The 25,212-nt window shown below is 54.2% G+C and overlaps 2 protein-coding genes across 3 annotated transcripts in view; one reads left to right on the top strand and one right to left on the bottom strand.

The window, feature by feature from the left end:
- The window catches only part of ZMAT5 (zinc finger matrin-type 5), a 25,309-nt gene extending 1,714 nt beyond the window's left edge, over positions 1 to 23,595 (bottom strand). Inside the window, exons 1-6 of one of the 2 annotated variants that reach the window (XM_001915948.6) lie at positions 23,281 to 23,595; positions 23,041 to 23,154; positions 10,611 to 10,765; positions 6,651 to 6,713; positions 5,198 to 5,278; positions 3,325 to 3,436 (exon numbers count right to left, since the gene is read on the bottom strand). In XM_001915948.6, coding sequence (XP_001915983.1) covers positions 3,325 to 3,436; positions 5,198 to 5,278; positions 6,651 to 6,713; positions 10,611 to 10,737 — 383 coding nt within the window. In that variant the 5' untranslated portion in view covers positions 10,738 to 10,765; positions 23,041 to 23,154; positions 23,281 to 23,595. Of the gene's footprint in view, positions 1 to 3,324; positions 3,437 to 5,197; positions 5,279 to 6,650; positions 6,714 to 10,610; positions 10,766 to 23,040; positions 23,155 to 23,280 lie in introns of those variants that run through there. The other variant, XM_070275292.1, reaches the window with a different exon arrangement.
- UQCR10 (ubiquinol-cytochrome c reductase, complex III subunit X) lies at positions 23,481 to 25,212 on the top strand. The gene is made up of 2 exons (XM_003365459.4): positions 23,481 to 23,630; positions 24,947 to 25,212. The coding sequence occupies exons 1-2, from the start codon at positions 23,481 to 23,483 to the stop codon at positions 24,989 to 24,991; spliced, it is 195 nt and encodes a 64-aa protein (XP_003365507.1). The 3' UTR covers positions 24,992 to 25,212.

Below are 25,212 nucleotides of genomic sequence, written 5' to 3'. Positions count from 1 at the left end.
CCATGCCCAGCTTTCCCTCTGCAGAAAGGGAAAGTCCTGGGCCCTCCCTGAGAGGTTCGGAGAGGCCTCGGGCCTCAGAAGTGGAGGTGGGGGCGCGGGCATCAGGAGCCCCAGGTGTTTCCCTCACTGCACCCACCCAGCCTGCGCCTCTCAGGGCCTGACCTCCTATACAGAGCTGATCTGAAGACCAGGCAGCCCAGGCGCAGCCTTGGGACCTCCTATTGGGAGAGGACAGGGAGATCCCTGCTCAGCTGCTGGCTGCCTGCTGGAAAGCACAGAGAGCGGCTCTCAGCATGATTTATGGCGCTGGGGAGATGTCATAAACTCTGCCAGCCGCAGAGAACGGTGGGAGTCAGGGGCGTTCCGCAGTTGCTGGAAGGGAGAGCCCCAGCGGCCAGCCAAGCCCAGGCTCCCTGCGGGATTGGGGTGTCCCTAAGTCTCCTCTAGAGAGGGTGTGATCCTGGCGAGCCCCTTCCCATGACCCTGAAACCCTTCCTCTAGGAGATGGGGCCAATTCCTGGGCAACTGGGACCCGCTGCCCCTGCATGCCCTGAGGCCTCCCACCAGGAGGAGGGCATTCCCATGTGTGCTCACAGACACTGGCATGTTCCCTGGGCCCTCAGAGCGCACCCCTCTAGCCCCCACAGAGCAGACGGGACACTGAGGTGCACGTGTTGCACGGCTCTGCCCCTGGCTCCGCTCGTGGCCTGTTTGCCCCGGGCGTGAGAGCAGGAGCAGCTCTCGTTTTCCTCGGCCGTGGTCCTAATCAGAAGGAAAGAGTCTTAGGGAGGCGCCTGGGCCGGAACAGTAGCGTTGGCTCAGCAAGGGGTGCAAAGGGGGAGATTAACAGGGATAAAGTCACAATCTGAAGAGCCAACAATGGACAGCAGGCACAAGCACTGGCCTCACCGGGGGATTAGTCTGCGTGTCTGAGGTCAGCCTCTCCCTCCCCGCTGGCTGCTCTTGGCAGATCCCTCAGGGTCAGTCTGCTGAGGGGGATGGCACAACGCACCAGGCTGGGGCCCCACAGAGCCTCCACTTACTCTTTACAGGAGGGCCAGCCCGGTCACTTTGAGGGCTCGGCTTAATCTGCAGGGTTGGAGCCCTTGAGTCTGGGTGGCCCCAGGTGGGCCAGGCAGCCCTGTGTGCCCTGTGCCCCAGGGGAGGAAACAGACACCCAGAGAGGGAGAGGAGCCACCTGATCAGTCCCCACAAGGGGCCCATGGCATTAACACCCTGCTCCCCCAAATGCTCTCATGCAGTCAACACGTAGGGTGCAGCCAGGCCCAAATGACAACAATGTGAGCTCAAGGCCAGGCCGAATGACAACAATGTGAGCTCAAGGCCATGAGGGGGAGGCTCGGGGGTGGGGGCTGGAAGGCGAGATGTCTTAGCTAAAGCTTGAAGGATGAGTCTGACTTTGCCAGGCAAAGAGGTAGGGAGGCAGTTCCAGGCAGAGGAAAGAACATTCACAAGGTGCCCTGAAATCAGAAACGCCCACCGCATGTAAGAAGCTAAGCATCCAGCAGGAGTGACACAAAGGCCAGATGGGAGAGGCGAGAAGGTGACCCCCAGGGGCTGGGGAGGCGGCGGGGAAGTTCCACTGGCCCTCCGGGCTGCGGAGTCTGGGCTCCCCTGAGGTGGAGGAAGCCTAGGAGGGTTTAAGTAGAGGCTGGGTGTGTTTGAGAAGCTGCTTGGAACTGTTGTGTACAGGACCATAAACTGGAGGAGCAGAGGGGAGGTAGGAGCCCAGGAGGGCTGCTGTGGCCATCTAGGAGAGCCAGGAGGGTGAAGGGCACAGAGGGCACTGTTTCTGCGGGGCTGCCCCTGGGTGTGGGGGGGGGGGGCGAGCAAGGTAGCCCTAGGGCTTGAATCCACCTCCCCCCACCCTACAGGCGGGGCCAAAGATGCTGGGGCAATCCCAAAGCCCTCAGGCCACAAGATCGGGGTGTCATTTTTCAAAAGACCAGCCTGCAGGGAGCGGGCTGAGGAGGACCCAGGCAGCCATGGCCAAAGCAATAATAAATGTTCACCTCCCTTCCAACAACCCCTTTTTCCCCAGGCTGGACAGGCCTGCTCTGCCCAGAGTAATTCATTTTGGCTCTGAGCTCTCAGGAGGCAGGTGGACAGGCGGGTGGGCACAGAGAACAAGCGGTTGTTGAGAAAGCAGGTCCCCTGGAAGAGGCCAGCTTGGGCTGCCAGAGGGAGAGGAGCCTGGGGGACAGGTTCCGATCCCCTAGAGCCGGGGCGGGGGGGGCAGTCCCCAGTTGCATGCTCTGTTCCAGAAACAGCAGGGAGGTGAGTGGCCAGTGGCCAGGGAAGCACGGGAGTGAGCACAGGGCACAGCTGCGACCCACAGGGGCTGCTCCAAGAAGCAGCACAGGGCGGAGCTCCCTGGGGGCTTCCAACCGGCCCCAGTGCTCTGACACTCAGGCTGAAGGAGCCTCGGGTACCAGACATGGATCCCTGGGCGATGCCAGTCCCAAGGAGGGCACCCACACAACCAAAATCACAACCACTTCAGACAGGACGAGGTGGAAGGGACGTCATACTCCCAACATTTCAGTCATGTCTGTACTGTAAATTTTCAAGGTGGGGGGACAAAAACTGGGCAGAGATTTCAAACAAAGGTAAAAAACAAAGTTAATTTTAAAATAGCTTAATGATCTCTCTTCACTGGGGCATGGAGAAGGCAAGACGCATGGCCTTCACTTCCTGACGGAGCCCCGAGAGAAGGCCTCTCCCGACAGACGTCTGACCAGGCTCCCTGGGCCCAGGCCAGGCCGCTGGCCCATGAGGCCACGTCACAGAGATAATCGGGTCTAAAGCCCCACTGCACCACGGGGCAGCTCTGCCTCTTCCTAGCCGCGTGCCCTTGGACAAGTCACCCCCTCCTGGGAGCCCCAGATTCCCCTTCTGCAGGGTCAGGTAACCATGCCTATCTGGCAGGGCCCTAGAGGGGGCTTAGTAACCACAGTCAGGCCCTTCCCTCTGGCAATGGACTTGGTGATGTGGAGTCAGGTCAGCTTCGTCTCCCCTTTAGCTGGCAAAGACTCTAATAAGGGAGAAGCCACCAACGGAGGAGAATAGGACCCAAGAAAAGCCACTTTTAAATGCATACCCCTCAGTCTCTGGCCAGGACCTGGGGACCCAAGAGCCCCTCATGTGGCTCCTCCCTTGGGGAGCTCTGTGCTGGGGGCAGGTCTGTATCTGGCGCCTGGGCCTGGACAGTTCATGGCGACTGCTCAGCTTCAGGTCAGAGCAGACCAGCTGGGGTCTTTGCTCCCAGAGGGCACGGGAGGAGGGGACCGATGGGGCCTGTACCTGCTGCTTGGGGCTGAGCTCAGTCGCTTGGCTCTCTTCTCCAGCCAGTCCTCCAGATTACCCTCGGGGAGCTCAGCAACGTCTAGTGGCCACTCCCTGGCCCGCCTCTCTTCTGTGGGGTTAGGGAGACAGAGACCAGTGTGGGGCACGCTCACTCCTGCCTGAACCCCACCCTCCCACAACGCAGCAGGAACCTTCCTGGAGGGGTGCAGGCCAGGGGACCAGGAGCAGACCCTCAGGCCTGTCCCCACAATGCTGCCACCACCCCAGGCCCTGCCCTCTGGACCTCACTCTGCTTCCCCATTAAATGGACACAAAATACTGGCTGGCTCCCAAGCTGTTTGGAGCTGGACACAGGATAATGCAGGGAGATTGCCTGGCCCTCAGGAGAGGTCCAAATCTGGGACCTCTCAGAACAAAGCAGAGCAGGGCTTGAATCTTGGCTCTGCCACTCGCCAGTTCCCCAACCCTGGGCAGGAGAAGGAGCCTCAGCTTTCCTGTTCATAAAATGTCCTATAAAAAGCTTTGCTCGTTGAATTAAAATAGAGCAACGGATGGAGTTCAAACAAGCCATGTGAGAGAGTGCGATGGGGTCAGAGTCTCTGGGGGGCCCAGGGCCAGAGGAAAACAATCTTACTCGTGGACTAACGCTTACTCTGGGCCAAGCCCTGGGCTAGCACTGTGCACGCATCATCTCACTTCATTTCCCAAGTGGTCACGTTCGACAGGTCAGGATGCTCCTCCAAGAAGGTGAGCCATGTGCTAAGGTCACAGGGGATATGGCTGAGCCAGGACTGTCTGAGCTGCCAGCTGGGGGCACATCTCAGCTCCCAGTCCCCTTGGGCCTCTCCCACTCCTGTCTCACCAGGCGTCTCTAGCTCCCACTGGCCTGTGCTCTCCCCACCACAGGCCAACCATTCCCCTAGAGCCCATGGCCCAGGAAGAGCGAGAGACCCTACCACTGCCAGGACTGGCTGGCTAGGCCCATGGGGGCTTGCTTCCGCCCTGGGAAAGCTCCTGGAAACCCTGTGTTTGTGCTAGGGCTGTGGCCACACTACCATCAGCATCCCAGGGCAGGGCATTGCCCACAAGGCCTCACTGGCCAGAAGGGAGTGAGGCCCTCCAGGGGATGAAGGCAAAGGCCAGGCCACCCCAGACACCTGCTGGCTGCCCCAAGGCTGCCTGGATGATGGAAGAGTGAGTGGTGGCACCCTGGGAGACTTGGAGTTGGCCTCTAACTTGCTGGTGGCTCACATGAGGCCCCTCTGCCTGAGTGCTGGCCTCAGTTTCTCCATCTGCCCAATGAGGGGCTGCATGCGAAGATCAATAAAGACCACCTAAGTGGGAACTTCCTTGTTCTCTAATTGGAGAAGTGAGAAGTGGATTTCCCAACCGCAGACATGCCAGTTTTCAGGGGTGCCAGAGCGGCTTTCCAAATCTCAACCGAGGAGCCCAAAATGTGTTTCAAAGTAACAAGCTGAACTTGCCCTTCCTGGAATCACCAGGCCTGAGAATCCTGAGGGTGGAGAGGGTGCTCTCTTCATCCCCTCATCCCCAGAGCATGGCAGGGGATCCGCTAGGCTAGCAGCAGGGCCTGTGGTGGGGCTGAGGTACACCCTTAGGGCTACCGGGCAGGAATTCCCGCATATCACTTTAAACCCAGCAGTGGACACGGATAGGAGCTTGTTCCTTCTCCACTCACGCCTGGGGCGGTTAGGAGGCAGTTCCTGACACCAGCCCCACCACCCAGGCAGCCACATGGCAGCCACAAAAAGGGAGGTGGGGAGGCCCAGGGCAGCTTCCCCAGCTTCAGATCCTGCACCCCCCTCAGCATCTGCGCCCGCCCCTGCCCAGGGTCCCCACTGAAACGCACCCTCCACCTGGATACTCAGCTCCTGCAGGTCTCGCTCTGACATGTGGGAAAATCTGCAATTGGAGCCAAAGTCACACTGGCCTGCAACGGGAAGACAGTTACTCGCTGCTGCAAGGGGCTCCCACCGAGGGCTGAGGGGCACCCTGATGAGGGGAGGCCGCAGTTTGGGGGACAGGGCTGTAGGCTTAAAGAGTAGCCACCCCACCTCTAAAGAAAAATACGGACTCTCTCTGGCCCTGCCCACACAAGCAGCCAGAGCAACCCGTCTGGTCCCTCAGGCCGCTCACAACCCTTCCTGGGCGGGACCAAATCCCACTGACGCCTTTCGTGACTGGGCACACAGCCTCTGCAGGCTCATCTCTCAGCGCCGTCCCCCCGCCCCTGCTCCCCAGCCACAGTGAACCACGGGTGGGTCCCTGAAAGCGTCACGTCCCCTCTCTCCACTCCAGGCCATGGCACTGCCATGCGCTCTGCTGGGAGCCCTGCCTGCCCATCTGGCTTGCACAAGCAGCTGGACTCCTCCCCAGAAAGGCTTTAATGCAGCTTTGTCAAGGAGGTGCCCAAGTCCAGAGCGGCTTTCCAAATCTCAACTGAGGAGCCCAAAATGTGTTTCAAAGTAACAGGAGACCGGAGATGTCCTAAGCCTGCGAAACCTACCAGTGGTTCACATCGAGGTGAAGTCAGTGGGGAAGCCCCTGATCTGCAGGCCTGGCGCCCATTCTAGAGGCAGCCCCGTCTCCTGAGGGACCTTGCTGTTCACCCAGCTTCCCTAGGCCAATAGCTGTATTTTTCCCTAGGGTTAAGCTCCCTTACACACCATGTTAATCACTGTGGTTTTCCTCTTTGCCTTGGCTGCCAGGAAGCTCAGGGCCAAACCCTTAGAGAGTACACAAGATCTCAAGCAAGTATGGAGGAGACTAATCATTCTTCTGGCTTTGTCTTATTTTTCCTACCCTTATTTTCATCTGGTTCCTTCACTTACTGAGGTTTTTCTCATTTTGAACAGTATGCATCTTTATTAGCTGGGTATTGAGCAATCAAATCAACAGCTAGCATCTTTGATTCTAATTCTGAATCTCCTCAGCATTGTCAGAGCTATTACGGTCAGAGCTATTGCCTGCTGGGAGGAAGGGCACAGCGGAGGCCAGGCTCCCAGGCTAACTTAATCAGTCAGTCTATTACACCCATCAGTGTCTCCTGGATTTACTTGCAATTTCCCAGCGCTTGCTTGTTCTGGGTGAGCCAATAATATCACATTCCAGGTCTGAAGAGCTAAGGACCAGGCCCAGGAAGTCCTACACAGGCCCCAATAGCCAGTCTGCTGATGTACCAAGGCCACAAAGTGGGCGTGGGATGCTGGCCAGGGCTGGGGGAGAAGCTCTGCAGAGGTCCAAGCAGGCCAGACTGGGCATGCTGGTCCCTGGGTGGACTGGAGCTGGGCAGAGCACTTTACCTGTCAGTAGAAACTTCCTGCAGGGCCGCTTGTTCTGCTCATCCAGCAGGATGGCAGCTGCATCTGCAAGGAGAGAGGGGCGGGGTTCAGACTTCAGTTGCACCAGGCATTTCCGGTCACTGAGTGATCAGGGAGATCAGTCGTGAGGAAAGGACAGTTTCCCATCCACGGAGGAGTGTAAGCACAGGTGGGGATGCTGGGCGGAGGGATCCCAGCTTCAGCTGACCTCGACCCTCCCCACCCCCGACCCAGACCCAGCCAAAGGCAAGACGAGGCTTTAGGTCAGAGGCTCTCGACTTTGACTGCACAGCGGGGTCACCTGGAGAGCGAAGCTGACGTGCGGCCCGGGCTGAGAACCTCTGTAGCGGATGCTCAACAAAAGGGAGCAGTTCTTACTTCATTTCCTCCTCACAAACCCACTGACGGTGCTAACAACCCCATTTTGCAGAGGGGAAAACTAGGTTCAGAAAGGGAAAATGATCTGCCCAAGGGCACACAGTCAGGAAGCGGCTGTGCCAAGCTGGAACCCTGGCTGGGAGTCTAAAGCCCCTGCCCTTCCCATGTGGCTGCTGGTCTCCTGGTGTCTGGATGAGCGGCCGACTCTGACGGGGGCTCCTCCCTTCCCCAGGGCAGGGCAGCTGGTGGCTGGGGTGGGGGTGCTGCTGGGGTCAGGAGTTGGGTATCAGAGGACTCATTCCAGGGGTGGCCTGGTGGAGACGGGGGGCCATCTGTCAGCATTGGGCTTGTCCGGCTCAGCCCACCCAGCTCCTGCCACAGACCTTCCCAGGAGAGATGGGCTGGGGAGGGCACGTGGACTTGCTCAGTGGCCCCCTGAGGCTAAGACAGCTGAGGCTAGCAGGGGGGCTGAGCCCGAGTCCTAGACAAGGGGCCCTGGTGGGGTGGCTCAGCGCAGGAGAAGGGTTCCAGGCTGCCCAGCATCCGGCAGGTGGTTCTCAACTCCAGCAGACTCACTGGGCAGCTTTTAAAGTACACAGATGCCCGAGCCCACCCTCCTAGATTCTGCTTTAATTTGTCTGAGGGTGAGAGCAAGAGAACTGCTAAAAGCTCCTCGGTGACTCCAAAGGGCACCCAGGGTTGGGAACCCCTGGCCCAGGCCCTGCACAATGAAGCCCATGCTCCTCCACCCGGCGTTCAAGGCTCCTCGTGATCTGACCCCACTGGTCCTTCTCGCTTCATCTCCCAAAATGAACAGCTGCCCTGGTGCCCTGTGTTTGTTTGCTCGTTCACTTAGACGTTCATCTAACAAACATTTACTGAGTACGTCCTGTGTGCCAGGCACGGCGCCAGGACGAGGATTTAGTGGAGAACAAGTCAGACCTAGTCGTTCCTTCCAGTCCAACAGTCACACTAAGCCATGTGGATATAAATGGGTAAACAGCCAGCGCGCAGCCCAATGACCTGACCTGGCCCGGGGGTTGGGGAGGGCATCCCTGAGGACTTGCTGCCTGAGCTGACTTCTGAGACAGGAGGACCAGGCTGGGGGCAGGAAGGACGGCAGGAAGGGCAGGTCCGCAGAGACAACAGTACCTGCAGTGGCCAGTGTGGCCAGAGCTCAGAGGGAGAGGGTGGCAGGGCCTGGAGGCCTGGGCAGGACAGGGGTTCCACCCAGAACACACTGCCGTAACTGGGCATGAGGTCGCTTAGGAGAGGAGCCCTGTTTTATTCACCTGTAAGTCTTCAGAGCTGGTCTGGGAGCCAAGGACATGCTAAGTGCTCACTGAGCATTGTCTAAATGAATGAAGCCATGAGATAAAGGGCCTCAGGCCAATCCTCTTGTGGCCCCATATGCATTGTTCCTACTTAGCGAACCCTCACGTGCCATACGGTCATTGTGAGCATACTGAGCCCCTGTCACATCCCTGAGACATGGGTACTAATGTTATGGCTGTTTTACACATGAAATTGGGGCCACACTGTTAGTGAGTGACACTTTGGGACTGACACTCAGGCAGCCTAGCTCCAGGGCCCGTGCTTGTCCCGACCATGGCAACTGTAAATGGTCCGCCCATCCAAGGGCTAAGGGACTTATCCCAAGGCTACAAAGCTGGGAGCAGAGCAGGTGTCAAGTCCTAGCCCAGGCTGGGTACCACATGCCTCCCCAAAGTCTGTGCTATGTGGTTGCTCAGATAAGCTTGAGCCTGGGGAAGCCTCTAGAGGAAGTGGAAAGAGCTCGTATGCCAGCTTGAGGACCCCGAGTGAGTTATCCACCACTCTGGATTTCAAAGTCACCACCTGTAAGCAGGGACCCCCAGCCTCCCTCGCAGAGCTGTTCTAAGGACTGAGTGGGGCTGGGGATGTGAGAGGACACTGGGAAGGCAGGAGCCCTGAGAAGGCATCACAATGCCCGCTGTTTCACTTTTTCTGAAAGTAACACAACAGCCTCTGCTGAAAGCCCTAAACCTGAGCACCTGGCTGTTCTTGGCGAGAATCTGGGACCAGGAGCAAAGACCAAGGTGATCTTGAGGCCCAGCTCCACGCCAGATCACAGCCCCCCCCACCCCCGGATTTGGGGGACAGGGAGCCTCTGCATAACACGAGGGTCAGAGGCCTCCCAGGCACCTAGGAGATCCCTCTGCCACTGAATCCCCCTCTGCTCCCACTCCCAGCCCCTCACCACCACAGCCATGCCTGGCCTGCTGAGCGGTCTGGCCACCCTCCCTCACCCAAGCCGCTGAGCCTCATCTGAAATGGGGCGAATCTAGGAGAGCTTTGAAAGTACCATGCCTGGGCCCCACCCCTACCTGCCTCTGAGGCTGGGGTCAGGGGATGAGCATGTTTTATTTCAAGGTCTCCAAGTGATCCTAACTCGAAGGGTTGAGGTCCACTGCCTTAGAGAAATTACCGAGAAAAGCAAATGACAAACCACAGAAGGCACCTGGCATGCAGCAGGCACTCGATAAATGCTCATTCTCCTCTTGTGAATCCTGAATCTCAGACCAGGGAACAGACTCTGTCTCTCCTTCTCCTCCCTGCTCAGCTGCTGGGACTCCTTCCTTCCTTTCTGGGCCCTGTTCCAGAATCCTGCTCCCCAGCTGGTGGAGCCTTGTTCCCGCCCGGCTCGTTCCAGAAGCTCTGTGCCCGCCCCACCCCATGCCAAGCTCCCTCTCGTTAGCTCTGGCTCCTGGCTGGCCACCCTGGCACCTCCCTCACTGTTCCTCAGTGTCTACGTCTAATGGCAGCAGCACCTTCCCCACAGTGAGTGCCTCCCAGGTGCCAGGCCCTGTGCTGCTGCCCACGGCCTTAGCTCACGCAACCCAGTGGCAGCTGCTCCAAGAAGCCTTTCCCGGAAGAGCCCTCCCTCCCTCCCTCCGGCAGCTCCGGTTATTCATTCATCAAACCAGCTATTTCAACAGCCATTTACCGCACCCCACTGCTCACACAGCGGCCAGTCATCACTGTCAGACGTAGCTCTGGTCACCCAGGCCGTGGCCGAGAGCCCTTCCAACACTGCCCTCTGCCCTCGGGTCAACTCACCCCCCTTACTGTGATCCTCCTGTGTCACCAGCTGCAGCCCCCACCATCCTCCTCCTCTCCCTGTGTCCAGCCACACCCTCTCTCTTCTGCTCTCGCAGCACCTGGTGCATCGCTCATGGCCGCTGCTTCGGTACGCCCTCTGCCCCAAATGGTGTGGCTGGCTTTTCCCTATTTTTCAGCTGTTGGCTCAAACATCACCTCCTCGGAGAGACCTTCTTCCTGGCCACGGTGTCCCCAGAGTAAGCAGAACAGAGCTCTCAGCCAAGATTGCTGGGCAAGGAGCTCACGTCCCAGCCTGCCTCTTTGAGGGTCCATCTGCCCCTGGGGGCCAGAGGCCCAGGCCTCCTCTCTTCTGCTCCTCAAAGAGCCCAGACCAGGACTGACACTGACCCACGGAGACTCATACCTCCTTGTCTGATGATAAGAAACAGAGAGCAGGGCTCCCTTAGCCTGGCTGCCACCTACCTCGGAACATGTCGTACCAGACCTTCTTGGCCTTGAGGTGCTGCAGCCCGTTCAGATGCTTCTTGCGGTTGTGGAGGTTGTCCTGGAAGGAGCGGTCACAGTAGTCGCAGAAGTAACGCTTCCCCATGGCCACCTGTGCCAGGTGCTGCCGCTGCCTAGGAAGCCACACAGCACTCGGTCAGAGCGTGAGGAAATGCCACACACCAAGGCCCGTGGCACACCAGCCCACTGAGCACTCCCTGGGGGCGAGGCCTGTGCGGGGTAAGGAAGGCTCTGCTGACACAGCACTTAAACCCCACGACAGCACCCCTGGGGAACCACGTAGCCCGTGATTATGGCCTGAGAGGCCTTGGGCCAGAGGGAGTTTTAACGATCCTGGTGCCCAGCCTTCACCCTGGGCCAGTGAAAGCAGAACCTCAGTGGGTGAGGCCTGCACATCAGTGGCTTTTAAAGCTTCCTAGGGAACTCTCACAGGTAGCCAGGCTGGAGAACCACCACCTCACACCCTCTGGCAGTGGCCCCCCAACTCGACCTCTGACCTCCTCTCTCCTGTTCTCTCCAATCCAGCCACAGGCCTCCTCTCTGCTCCTCACACACGCCAAGCACACGCCCACCTCCCCTCCCAGCCTGTCCCTGCTGTTCCCTCTGCCTCGATGCTCTCCCCCACACCTGCCACGCTTGCACACTCGACTCCTTCAATCTCTGCTCAAATACTTCTCAGTGATCTCCCGTGACCGCTTTATTTAAAAATGCAGAACCCTCCACCCTCCACTTAGCTTTTCCCATTCCCTGCTTCATTTTTTATCACCCTTGAAGGAATAAGTTACTCGTTCTGTTTATTATCTTTTCCCCCCAACAGGAACATAAATCCGTGCAGGCCAGGATGTTTTTGTTCTGTTTATTGTTGAAGCCCCAACACCCAAAGTGGTACATGGTACACAGTAGGCAACCAAGTATTTGTTGAATAAATGAATTAATTCCTATTTTCCTTATGGGACAAGTGAGGTTCAGAGAGAGGAAGTGATCTGCCCAAGGTCACACACGCTGGTAAGCAGAAGCCAAACCCAGGTCCCCTAAAACCCGGCTGCCAGGTGCCCTTTCTTCCACAGCCAGCCCACTGCTTAGAGAAGCCGGTGGCTCAGGCAGAAAAGCAAACAGCTTCCCAAGGAGATCAGCTAAACTCTCAGGCGGCAGGTCCCCAGGCAGTAACAGAGGGAAACGAGAATGTTTCAGGGTCTTAAAACCCATGGTGATCACGGCTTCCGCTCCTGACCCAGGAGATCTGCAGGCCAAGGTGGGTGGCGATTCTATGACTCTCATGGCCAGCCCTTGGTCCCCCAGTTTGGTTCCACAGGATCAGAGGAGGAATGGGTCCACTTGAGGCCATCAAGCAGGATCTGCCAAGGCGGAGCCGAGACCAGCCCCTCACCCTTCAGGCCCCAGGCTCTGAGCCTTCATTTCACAGAGCAGGCTCCTGTGGCCCAGAGGACGGAGGAGAGTGACTTCCCCAAGGTGATAAGGTAGCAGCCCAGGCTAGCAGCAAAAGCCCCAGCCTCCTAGGATCTGGCAAAGGGAAAGCTGGGACCTCACCCACAGGGCAGACAGATGGGGAAATACATCTTGGGAAGAAGAGACTGGGAGAGACGCAGAGACAAACAGGCCCCCGGACAGTGCTGGCAGCCCCGGGTCGATAGAGAAAGCCGCTCCTGTGGCAGACGGGGACAGCAGCCATTCAGTCAAGGGCTGTAATGGGATCAGGAACAGACAGTCATTCAAAATGAAAATGTATAAAACCTCTCTTCTCCCATTACTGCCGAGAAACCGCATCCCAGACACATGGACTTGATATATTAAATTTGGCAGCTCTAATACACCCCGTCTTGCCAATAAACTTATAGGAATTGGATTGAAATTGTAAGAGATGAACGTTTAACGGCCGAGTGCTTAACCAAGCCATTCACGAAGCTTGAAGCTCTGAAGAGCTGCTGCATCTGGAAAGTAACGAGGAGGGGAGGGGCAGAGGGAGGGGTGTCCCCCGGGAGACTGAGACGGAACAGTGGCTCTGCAGCAGACTCAGCTGGACAAAACCACACAGGGCCCGAGCAGCCGGCTGTGTGACCTTGGGCAAGTCACTCTCCCTCTCCAGGCCTCTAGGAATATGAGGCAATGGGTCCGACGGGTTGCCTGATTGCTTGGGGAGTGGTACAGAGAAGTTTGCAAATCCAAATAAATTATTAATAAGAGAGTAAAAGCAATACAAATGACACTAATAGTGCCCAACATTCAGCAAGTGCTTAATGAATGTTACCCATTATTTGATTTATTGAGCACCTACCATGTGGTGGCACTGGGCTAAAAGCTTTACATACATCATCTCATTTAATCCTCAGGCCAGCCTGTGAGGTGGGCCTATCACACCTTTTCAGATGAGGGCACTGAGGTTCCGATAAGTGACGTGACTTAGCCAAGGTCAGGCCGCTAGAGAGCAGCCAAGCTGGGCTTGGAATGCAGGCAAGATGGCTCTAGAACCCACACTTCCAATCACTTACGAAAGTCTCCTCCCAACACATCATACTGATGTGGCCCCTCCGAACCCCAAGACATTTGTATTATAATCCCAATTATGAATGAGGAAACCGAGGCTCAGAGAGTTGCTGTGAGGTCCCCAGGTCACACATCCAGGAAGGGCAGAGCAGGTCTCAGGGCACCTGGGACTCAGATCTGCTAAGAAAGCCTCCCACCAGCCCACCGGGACACCAAGGCCACATGCCCCTCCACCCGCCTGCCCAGCAACACTCTGACCCAAATGACAAGCCCCTCAGGGCTGAGCTGCACGCAGGTGTGTGTGTTTCTGTCTTCCTCTCTGTCTCTCTCACACACACACTGGAGGTGCAAACCAGCCTCACCTGAGGGCCACAGCAGCCACACTACCCACCCATGCCTCCCTCTGCCCACCCTGGGATCCCCCATCTGGCACAGGGAAAGTACTTGGCCATCTGGGATGAGGCAATGGACCCCACATGCTAGTCCCCGATCTGCCAGGTGAGGCTGTGGCTCTGTCACTTGCCCTCTCTGGGCCTCAGTATCCCCATGAGTGAAGTGGGAGGCAGGCAGCTAGACCAGGTGATCTGTAAAGGCCTCTCTAGACCATCTGGGTTTGAGTCCAGGTGCCAGTGCTTTCTAACTCTGTGATCTTAGCAGTTAACTTCTGGCCTCGGTCTCCTCCCATGAGAACCGGGATGATAACAGTGCCCAGCTCAAGGTTGCTGTGCGACTCAGATCATCCACATGCACACTTAGCACAGAGTCTGGCCCACAGGGGGCCCTCAGAAACGTTGGCTGTCATCACCATGATTATTATTGGCCTTTGAAAAGCCCGTATTTCAGAAAACACAGGCTCCGAACAAGGAACAGGATGCCAGTACCCAGGTGACCTCCGGGGTCAGCTGGTCTCTATTACAGATGAGGAAAGTGAGGCGGGGAGAGATGAAGTAAGCTGCCCGAAGTACACAGCACAAGGCAGAGGTGGGGCCAGAACCTCAGCCCTTGCAGCTGGGCCCAGACCCCTGCCCTGCACAGCAGCTCTGCGGAGCCCCCACTGCCCAGGGACGGCGTCAGGGCAGCAGACCAGCTCCTGGGAGCCAGCGCTTCCCTCCTGCTTCACAGGCATGCCCCAGGGAGGCAGAGGCCCTGTTCCTGGGCAGGAGCTGGCCTTCAGCAAGGTGACCTCAGCCACATCACCCAGGTGTGAACTTCTAGGCTCCCGACTCAACTGCCACCCGCTCCAGCGCCTTAGCGCACATTAGGAAAAGGTGTGGCTGCAGAATCCTCTGGACAAATACAGAGGCCGTGCCAGGCACACAGCTTGGCAAGCGGAGCATATTTCATTCCAATTCACCCCTCAGCCAGGCGTCCTTGCACAGGGGACAACCTGCACCACCACACTTGGCAGCCCTGAGTGGGAGGTCAGGGAAGGGGGGTGGGGACAGCCGGACATCTCTGACAGCAGCATGGGGTGCTGACTAAGCTCGCCCTCTCTGCCGTGATTCATCCTCATGCTCTGAGGCTGGTGTGCTCAGCAGCGTGAGCAAGGCCCTGTCCAGAACACAGAACGATCAGGCCCCATTCCCTCGCCAGGAGCACAGGCGGTGCCACCCACTCACTCCCAGGGACCAGGTCCACGGACGCGACAGCATCTGCTGTCTCCCTGGAGCGTAGCCGGGTGACAGGGTGGCACCTCGTGGTCAAGAGGCAGCAGGCAAGGCTGGAGGGACAACCCTCTGCGGTCACACAGGTCTGGGTTCAAATCCCAGCCCTGCCACTTATCAGCTGGGTGACCTCTGGAAAGTGATGTCATCTCCCTGAGTCTGTCCTTCACTATAAAACAGGGACCCCACAGCTGCTGTGGATTTACCAAGGTAGTGGTATGGAAAGGTGCCTAGCAGATAGTTAGTGCTCCAAGAATGGTACTCGTTGTCATCCAGGCGGCTCACTCCCTCGCCCTCGCAGTGAGCACACCCTGACCAGCTGAATTAAAATCACAGCCAAAGTTGCAGCCGCAGACACTTCCACCCCTCCTTACAATGTGCTCTGTTTTCCAGCTTCTCTCCCCTTCTCACACGCTGAGTGACTGTCAGGGGAGCCTCCCCCCAACTAGAATACAGGCTCCACCAGGGCAGCGTTCTGCCTGCTGCGGCCCAGCCCCCGCGACAGGAGCTCGGACACACAACTGCTTGTGGAATGAGCGATGGAGCGGCCTGCAGAATCCGATGCCTCCCCACCTCTGCTCACCGACAACTCCCAGGCCCTCTTCTCAAGCTGGAATCTTAGGACGAGGATGGATAGAGAAGAGAGACACGTAAGGCCCTGACGGCAGGTCTTGCGCGGCCACCCCTACCCTGTCCACAGGACTTCTGTCTCCAGCAGAGCCCCACTCTACTGACTTAAATCACATCTGGCCATCCCATGGCGCCTGCTCCAGTCCTCCGGGCTCAAGGAAAAGATTACCAACTGGTTGAGACACTGCGGGTGGAAGAGGGAAGAAAAGAGAATGGCGTGGGGTTGGGGTGAGGGAAGACAGCTTCAGATTTAACTCCTGTGTGCCAGGCACCTGGCTTTCATTCTCTTGTTTAGTCCTCACAGAGACCCTCTGAGCAGCCATCAAGGTGTCCATTCCGCAGATGAGGAAACAGGTTCAGAAACACCCCTCAAAGTGTTTGCACAAAGCCACTGCTAGGAGAGACAAGCGAACAATAATTTCTCATCAGCCTGAGAGCTGTCTGTGGGCCAGTGGCACTGAGGACCCCCACGCACCCTCTCAGGCAGCCCTCATCACCATACTGTGAAGCCACATGCCCGAGGCCCCACAGCCAAGGCATGCCAGGGCCAGCATTCACACTGGGGTCAGGCTGCTGACCCCAGAACCCCTTCTCTCCCCATCCCACTGCTCCACTGAGAGGCTGTCTCGGGGCAGACATTTGTGCTTCATCGATATTCTTGGTCCCTTTCACTGTGTGTGTCTCAGGTACAGAGCTGGCTTGGGCACAAGGCTAAAATAAGCCAGCAGCTTGTCCGTGGCCAGGGGCTGGGATGCACACTGTAATTATCCAGGATTTGTGCTCGCCGCATGCTGCCCTCAAGCTCACCTGTCATTTCTTCTAATTATGGCACCGCCAGACCCTAGGTAAACAGCAAACTGCAGCCAGAGGACGCTTTATTGCACGCCCACCAGGAGCCATCGATTCCAGACGGCAATGTCCCAGCACCACACATGCCTGCCGTCTGGAATCAATGGCATCAGAACTGCCCTGTGGGGGTGGCCTGCGGACTGCCTGCTCAGGACCCAGCTCCAATAGAAGTGCCAAGAAGATCCAGATGTCTTTCCTGATTGGAGCCCCAATATGTTAGAGGTCTCTCCCCAGATGCCTGGTGTTCTATAGCAACCACACAGCTTTCTCATCCTGGCCTCGTTCATATGGTCCACCCCTTGGGGTGAGGTGTATTATCTTATTCCCAGCAGTATAAGGCAGTGGGGGACCCGCCCACAGAGTTTCTAACTCGGCAGGTCTGGGGGAGGGCCAGGACCTAAGGAGGCTCTGATGCAGACTCCGCAGAACACACTTGGAGAAATCCTGGTCTAAGGTAGCAGACGCTGGAGAAGACGAGAGCTTGCCCAAAGTCACACAGATCACCCAAACCAATCCTGACTCTAATCACTCAACCCAGGTCTGAATCCCATCCCTGCCACTTTCAGGCTGTGAAACTCTCAGCAAACCCTCTGAGCCTCATCTGGAATATGAGGTCATAACACCATTTCATAAGATTACCATGAGGATTAAATCATGCATGCTAGGTGCTTTGCACAGTGCCTGGCCTGCCAATGGTGCTTAGCACACATTTGTGGATGTGGCAGCCAGCCTCCATGGCCCCCAGTGATCCCACCTTCTGGTGTTCGCACCTTGTGTTGTTCCCTCCCATGCTGTATCAGAGTTGGTCTGTGTGACTAAGAGAATAGATCAGAGGTGATAGACAGTATGCCACTTCCAAGATCACTTCCAAGGATCACTTCCATCCTGGTGTCTCTCTTTCTCTAACCACTTGCTCAGAGGGAAGCCGGCTTCCCTATTGTGAGCAGCCCTGTGGGGAGGCCCAATTAGCAAGGAACTGAGGCCTCCTCCTAACACCCAAGTGAGTAAGATTGGAAACAGACCCTCCAGCCCCAGTCAAGCCTTCAGATGAGTGAAGCCCTGGGAGACTCTGAGCCAATACAACCCAGCTAAGCCAATTCCACATTCCTGATCCTCAGAAACCATATGAGATAATGTTTGTTGTGTTAAGTCACTATGTTTTGGGGTAATTTATTACACAGCAATAGCTAAGTAAGACAGTGGAATAAGTGAAAAACTAAATCACTTTACAATCTGTGATGGCCACAGGTACAAAGTGCCCCATATCCCAAAACACTAGTGAGTCAAGTCAAAAGAGCCCACCCACCCCCTACTCACACATGGACAACTCTAAAGTCCCACAGGTCTCTTTTCATTCATTCATTCAGCCAAACATTTGCTGAGCACTTCCTTTCTGCCAGACTGGGGTTCACACCTCAAGACAGAGTCCCTGCTCTCACAAGGAGGTGCACTGAGTGTTTGCTGAGAGTAGCTGACAGATGCGTCCCCAGTAAGCATACGAGGCGTGAAGCTCTGTGCTGCGTGCACCAAGGAGGGGCACCCACATCCAACAGGGAATTCCTCCAAGGGAATGACCAGAGATGATCTCAAAGATCTCGGTACTATGATGGTCACAGCAATGTAGCTCGTTCTAAAAGTCCAACAGTAAGAACAGCTGACAGTTATCCATTGCTTACCACACGCCAGGCAGGCTGCTCAGTGTCCCGTGGGTGGTGGGGGCAGGGGTTCAATGACATGATGCACAAAGCCTGTTGTTATCCTCACCTTACCCTAAAAAAAAAGCTGTGGGCAGAGGGAGCCCACAGCCGGCAAGGAGCAAGAGTAGGGTGTGAGCCACATCTGCTCACTGGAGTACTATGCAGCCATTAAAAATCAAGTCAAAGGAAACGATTTCCTCACACGGACCAGTGCTGGCCCATGGATTCCCTCACACGGACTCCATATTGCTAAATCCAATTGGCTTGTGCTCAGAACAGCACGTACAATACGATACCACTTTTTTAAGGAGAAAGAACCTCCTGCCCCAACACACACACACACGCAAAGACTAGAGCAGACACACAATATTTACTGTGGTTATGTCTGGATAATAAGATTATGGTGGGATTTTTTTTCATTTTGTGTTTTTCTATTTTTCTCCGTTTCTACATTTAGCATGTAGTGTTTTTAAATTTTTCCCAAAAATTTCCTTCAAAAAAGTGGGAGCTTTGTCAGGCAGGAATAAAGTCCTATTCCTTCTCCCTTCAGAGCTGCCGCGGATGGTTCCAGCGACCTGGCTCATATGGAGGAAGCAGCTATGGGTGGTAGTGAAACGGATCCAGAGTGGACACTACCCTCAGTCCCAGCTGAAGGCCGACAGGGTGTGCGTGCCCTGATTCCAAGCAGCCCCGCCCAGTGAAAGTCAGCTGAACCCAAGTCTGGGCGCCAGGGAGCTGCAGGCTGGAGACGCAGTTTCTCATCAGTTACAGGTCCCAGGAGGCCAGAGTTTCCAAAGAGCAAAGGTAAAAATAGTCTGAAGGAGGCTCCTGAACCAGATACCCGGACTCAGAACTACCTCTGCCTCCCCCTTCTTCTGCCCCCAGTCTGCCCTCCAAACACCATCTGACCTGCTGTCACCACCATTGCCAGTGCCCTAGTCGGATCTCACCTCCGGGCACCTGAGCCAGCCTCCTCAGTTCACGCAGGGCAGCATCAGATCAACCCTCTCAAAACTCCTGCTCAAAATTTTCCAGGGCTCCTGGTGGGGAGCTTATTAAAAATGAAGTCTGCGGGGCTGGCTGGTGGCATAGTGGTTAAGTTCGTGTGCTCCACTTCGGCAGCCAGGGGTTTCCTGGTTTGGATGCTGGGCATGGACCTAGCCACCGTTCATCAAGCCATGCTGTGGCGGCATCCCACATGGAACTAGAAGGACTTACAACTAGGATATACAACTATGTACTGGGGCTTTGGGGAGGAAAGAAAAAAAAGAGGAAGATTGGCAACAGATGTTAGCTCACGACCACTCTTCCTAACCAAAACAAAAATGAAGTCTGCTGGGTCAGATCTCCAAGAATTCAGAGTCAGCAGATCTGGAGGGGGCCCAGAAACCTGCATTTTAACCAGTGAGCCTAGTACCCCCTAAAAAATAAGCGTAGGGGAATGAGCTTCTCGTGCTCATTGATCTCTCCATTCCCTGCATCCCAGAGGCAGCCTCTGCTGGGGACAGCCACTCTAGGTAGACACAGCCCCTGCATTCGTGTCTGTCAGAAATCAGTCTGATTAGGAACAACCTCAGCTCACTGAAACGGTAACCCCAACTTGATTGGAATGCTAAGCACAATTCATTAGAGTGGATAAAACTGTTTTCTTACTGGCTCAGTGTCCTGTCACATTCCAGGAAAGTTTAGAATTGAAAATAGAGGTGGTAGAATAAATCAAACTCACTGTATTAATGTTCCTGTCCTAAGTTTAGTCATAATCAGCATATGCTTGTATTTGAAAGTATCTGTAACGTTAAAAAGAATTTGACATTTTGAGTATACAACAGAAAAGCATTGTGATTTCAATTTAAAATATAAAAGTTAAAATCTAGGGGCCGGCCCCCTGGCCAAGTGGTTAAGTTCACACGCCCTGCTTTGGTGGCCCAGGGTTCCACCAGTTCGAATCCTGGGCGCGGACATGGCACTGCTCATCAAGCCATGCTGAGGCGGCATCCCACATGCCACAACTAGAAGGACCCACAACTAAAAATACACAACTATGTACTGGGGGGCTTTGGGAGAAAAAGGAAAAATAAAATCTTAAAAAAAAAAAGTTAAAATCTATAGTTCGGTAATTAACAAAATATGTTAGTGACTGATATTAGACTTATGATTTTAAGTTGAGAGGTTAGCAAAGGTTGGAAACCCTGGCTGCATATTCCAATCACTTGGGGTGCTGTAAAAGCTACTAAGGGCGCCCCCTATATTCTAATTTCATGTCAGAGAAGGAGTCTGTATTTTTTTTAGCTCCCCAGACTGTCAACCAGTGACGTAAGAGAATTTGACTAAAAGACTGTTAAAAGTATTGAACTGTTTACAAGAACTTGAAATTCATTATGTTTCTAAGTTTATAAGATTTTCTAGTAACTGTTTAAGTATTCTGGGGAAATGATGCTTGTTAGATTATGTATCTGAAGTATTTAAAAAGAAAACAAAATATATTAAATTTATAAGTGGAGTTAGATGTGTAAGGGAATGTAATTAAGCTGTATAGAGTTGAATGTTTAAAGGACTTTTAGTTCCTTCAACTTGAGTTCAAACATTAACCAAAGGCAAAGTTACCGCCATTTTTCTTTTTTTTTTTTAAAGATTTTATTTTTTTCCTTTTTCTCCCCAAAGCCCCCCAGTACACAGTTGTATATTCTCCGTTGTGAGTCCTTCTAGCTGTGGCATGCGGGATACCGCCTCAGCATGGCCCAATGAGCAGTGCCATGTCTGCACCCAGGACTCGAACCAACCAAACACTGGGCCGCCTACAGCGGAGCGTGCGAACCTAACCACTCGGCCACGGGGCCAGCCCCCCATTTTTCTTAGTTTTCTAGATTTACGTATAGAATAATAATTTCTAAGTTGAAATTGATGGATTAAAGAAAATTAGGCTTTTAAAAATTGTTGCTCCAAAACAAGAATTAAAGGGGCCAGCCGGGTGGCACAGCAGTTAAGTTTGCATGTTCTGCTTCTCTGCGGCCTGGATTTGCCAGTTTGGATCCCAGGTGCGGACATGGCACCGCTTGGCAAAAGCCATGCTGTGGTAGGCGTCCCACATATAAAGTAGAGACAGATGGGCACGGATGTTAGCTCAGGGCCAGTCTTCCTCACCAAAAAGAGGAGGATTGGCAGCAGTTAGCTCAGGGCTAATCTTCCTCCAAAAAAAAAAAGAGAACTAAAAATAAATAAATAAATAAATAAATAAAACAAGCCATACTTTCACTCCCCGTGGTCGTCCCTACCCATTCACCTAAAATAATTCCTCCCTCCTGGGAACTTCCCATCAGTCAGATTTGCTGTTAACAAGACCTAAGCATTCTTTCCCAGAAATTTCACAACTTTCTGCCCCAAGGAGGTACTAGGATGCTTTGCAAATGGAAAATAACTCTAGAAAGGACAACTCATCACTGACATAGAGTATTTCATATTTTTCCTCCCAGACCCCTAACAAGGCATTACTGTTGCTTTTAGGAATCAGAGACAGATCCAGGCCTCGAATCCAGTCCCCAGTTTTCAATGCCACACCTATGCTGATGACTTTCTTTTCTTAATTCTTTTTTTTTTTTTAAAGATTGGCACTTGAGCTAACAACTGTTGCCAATCTTCTTTTTTTTGTTTTTCCTGCTTTTTCTCCCCAAATCCCCCCAGTACACAGTTGTATATTTTAGTTGTGGGTCCTTCTAGTTGTGGCATGTGGGATGCGGCCTCAGCATGGCCTGACAAGCGGTGCCACGTCTGAGCCCAAGATCGGGAACCGGCAAAACCCTGGGCCACCGAAGCAGAGCGTGTGAACTTAACCACTCAGCCATGGGGCACCGCCCCTGCTGATGACTTTTATCTCTGGCTCTGAACTCAGGATCCAAACCCCCATTTGCCTCAGACATCTCCACTTGATGTCTAAGGGAGAGCTCAAACTTAACGTGGCCAAACAGAGCTTAAGATCATCCCCACTGATTTTAAGTTATGGAGGTCAAAACTTAGATGTCATCCTCAATTCCTCTTTCCTGCACACTCTACATGCATCTGTCAACTGTTCTATTTGTCCTACCTCCCAAAAGACGTCCCAAATCTGATCACTACTCTAATCCACACCCTAATCTAAACTGCCATCCTGTCTCAACAGGCCCACCGCAGTCTATTCTCCAGAAAGCAGCCAGAATGATGACATTAAAATGTAAATTAGATCATGTCACAGCCCTGCTTAAAACCCTTCAGTGGCTTCCTAGCGCAATTAGAAAAGATAAAATAAGACTCCTTGTGATGGCTTATAAGGTCAGATATGAGCTGACTCAAGCCACCTCTTCGCAGTCCACTCCTTTCCCCCAAACCTCAGGTTTGCAGCAGCCTCAAGGCCTTCGCACGAACGCTTTCCTGTCTGACCCGCTACTATTCATTCAGGTCTCTGGTTAAGTGCCCCCCTGGGCACCCTGGCTAGAACAGCTCCCCACCCCCCTTCCCAATCAACCTGTCTTCTCCATTACTTTGTGGTTACCGCACCTCCCCATCCGACCACACACAGTAGAATGAAGGCTCCTTGAGAGCAGAGACTTGTCCACTGCTGGGTCCCCAGCGCATGGCCCAGAGGAGGCGCTCAGAGAACATTTGTGTTATGGCCCTGGTACTCCAAAGCCCTTGTTCTTTCTCTTCCCAAGTTTCCCGCCTTCCAGGCCAGGGTTCTCCGCTGCGAAGCCCAGGGGTGAGGGGAACAGGAAGCAGGGGCAGAATAGCTCCTTCGCCTGACGCCTGGGTGAGAAGTTCAGCCCCCAGGACCCGACTTTTGTCACAGTCTCCAACTCCAGACCTGGACTTGGGGCTGAAAGAAGGGACAGGTGGAGAGACGAGCTGGGAACCCCGGAGCACAGGTCCTCCGGCTTCTCTATTCACTCCCCACCCCGTTAAATGGTGCAGCCCGCCGCGGGGTGCGCAGACTTAAAGAGCCCAAGTCCTCTCCGGGCGCGGGAGAGGAGGAGGCAGCACTCGCCCCGCGACGTCCCGCCAAAGAAGGTGGTACTGTACCTGGTTCCGAGGGGCCCGACGGCTCCGAGCTCCTCCTCCCGCGCCCTCGCGTTGCGCACTGCTTGCTGGGAATTGTAGTCCTTCTTTGGGTATCAGTCCGCCTTTCCCAGAAACCTTTGGGAATCAAAGCGGAGAAAGCACGGAGGAGGGGGAGGAAGCACGAGGGCTTCTGGGTGTTGTAGTTCAAATATTTAATCAGCAAGAAATGATTAAGAAGAAAAATTGGGTAATAAATCTTACCAAATTATTTGGGCTACCTTGATCTGAATCTATGATACTTTCCTCCTGTGCAAGCCATCAGTTACCTCTGTCATTCAAAACGACGAGTACTGAGATTCAAAAGAACTACAAATCCCGTCAGTGTTGCACTTCGAGGACCTTTAGAAAGCAAGGTCGGCAGCGGCGCAGGCGTGGTGGCGCGAGTTCGGCAGTGGAGAAATATGGCGGCCCCGACGTTTACTGCGAGGTTGTACTCTCTGCTGTTCCGCAGGACCTCTACCTTCGCTCTGACCATCGCCGTGGGAGCTCTCTTCTTCGAGCGTGCCTTCGATCAAGGCGCAGACGCGATCTACGAACACATAAACCAGGGGGTGAGAGCCTGGGTCATCCTTGACCTTGGGCCCGCCTGAGGGGTGACAGTGGGAGTGGAGGTGGGGCGGGACTCAGTCTGCCTTTACGAGGAGGGGGTAAACCCTGGGCGTCTTCTGTCTGTAGATTGCCGTCTTGCATCTCTGCCCGGTGTGAATATAAAACGTTAAGAGTGTTCAATAGATCCCACTTTGCAGGGGTTATAAGGATAGCTGCCTCTCACCCCGCATACCCACTTCTCCTTTTGCAGAAGAGAAAAGTAAAGCCTAGGGCTTATTAGGAGCACACCACCAGGAAGTCAGTGGCAAGTCAGAGCTGGAACCCGGACGCCTGTCTCCTTTGAGGGTTTCAAGGGCAGATCTGAGCGGGCGACGATCGTAAAAGGACATCTCCTTAACCACTGTGGTTGTCCTTTTCAGATAGCGCTTTTCGGTTCCCAAGACTTCCCATGCAGGCAGCGTGGTATTAACGTTTAAGAGTGGGGACGGGGATATGAAATCAGAGCGCCCTGGATGGGAATACTGGGCTTTGTCACCTAATAACTGGCGTCAAGTTGGGCGAGTTTCTTAACCTGAGCTTCACTTTTATCTATGAAATAGAAATTATCATAATAATAACTACTTCCGAGAATTATAGTCAAGATTATATGAGATACAGGTAAGGTGCCAGAATACCTGGTAGGTGGTACCACTCAAAAAATAACCTTTGTTACATTCCTCAGGAGAAGGGGAAGCAAAAGATAGGGAATAATAACACTTTTTAATCTCATTGTGTGCCAGCACTGTGCTAGATGCTGTGCGTGCTTTATATTATGAAATCGTGGCTCATACTGGGGAAGATCTTGTACAGATAGTCCTGGTCCACCATTCAGTTGTGTTTTTAATTCGAAGCTGTCTGACTCTACAGGCAGGCCACGTCCACTAATGCTGTCCTGCCTGTGGCCAGGGCGACTTTCTGCCCCTATGAAAGTGCTGCCACTGTTCCATTTCCTGCAAGGGATTCCATTGGCCATTCCCACTGTTTGGGAATGGCATCTAAGTACGTTGTCATAACCCACTCATTTTCTGTGCATCTTTATCTCAATTTCCTGTAAAACTAAGAGCATCCCTTGCCACTTCCTATGGTAATTGAAAGCGTCAAAGCATTTTATAAATGTTAGGAATGCACATCAAGCCTAGTGTTGCTTCCGGTTTGCCCACCACTGCTGTCCGACTTGGTGCGGGTGTTCTCTCAAGCTTGGTTTAGAGACCAGGGCAGTGGGAGTAGTTCAAAAATGTGAAGCGAGACTAAGTTTGTGACTCTTGTCTTTAAAATGCAGAAGCTGTGGAAACACATCAAGCACAAGTATGAGAATAAGGAGTAGTTCCTTGGAGGCCCCCATCCAGGCGGAAAGGACCAGGTCCACCCACTAGGTGTTGGCCCAGAGCCAGGGCCTCAGCTTGAAGATGATGCTCACGTTACTCTCCATGGACCACCTTTAGATGTTGGCCAGAAGTGACTTCACCTGACAGACTCTTTAACTTCCGCTCTGTTTGAAGTATGTTTAGTCAGAGTCATCAGCAAATAAATGTAAAGTGTCCGTGA

This window comes from Equus caballus, chromosome 8, assembly GCF_041296265.1.
Source record: "Equus caballus isolate H_3958 breed thoroughbred chromosome 8, TB-T2T, whole genome shotgun sequence".
NCBI lineage: Eukaryota > Metazoa > Chordata > Mammalia > Perissodactyla > Equidae > Equus > Equus caballus.
This window is presented reverse-complemented; position numbering and strand designations above follow the sequence as displayed.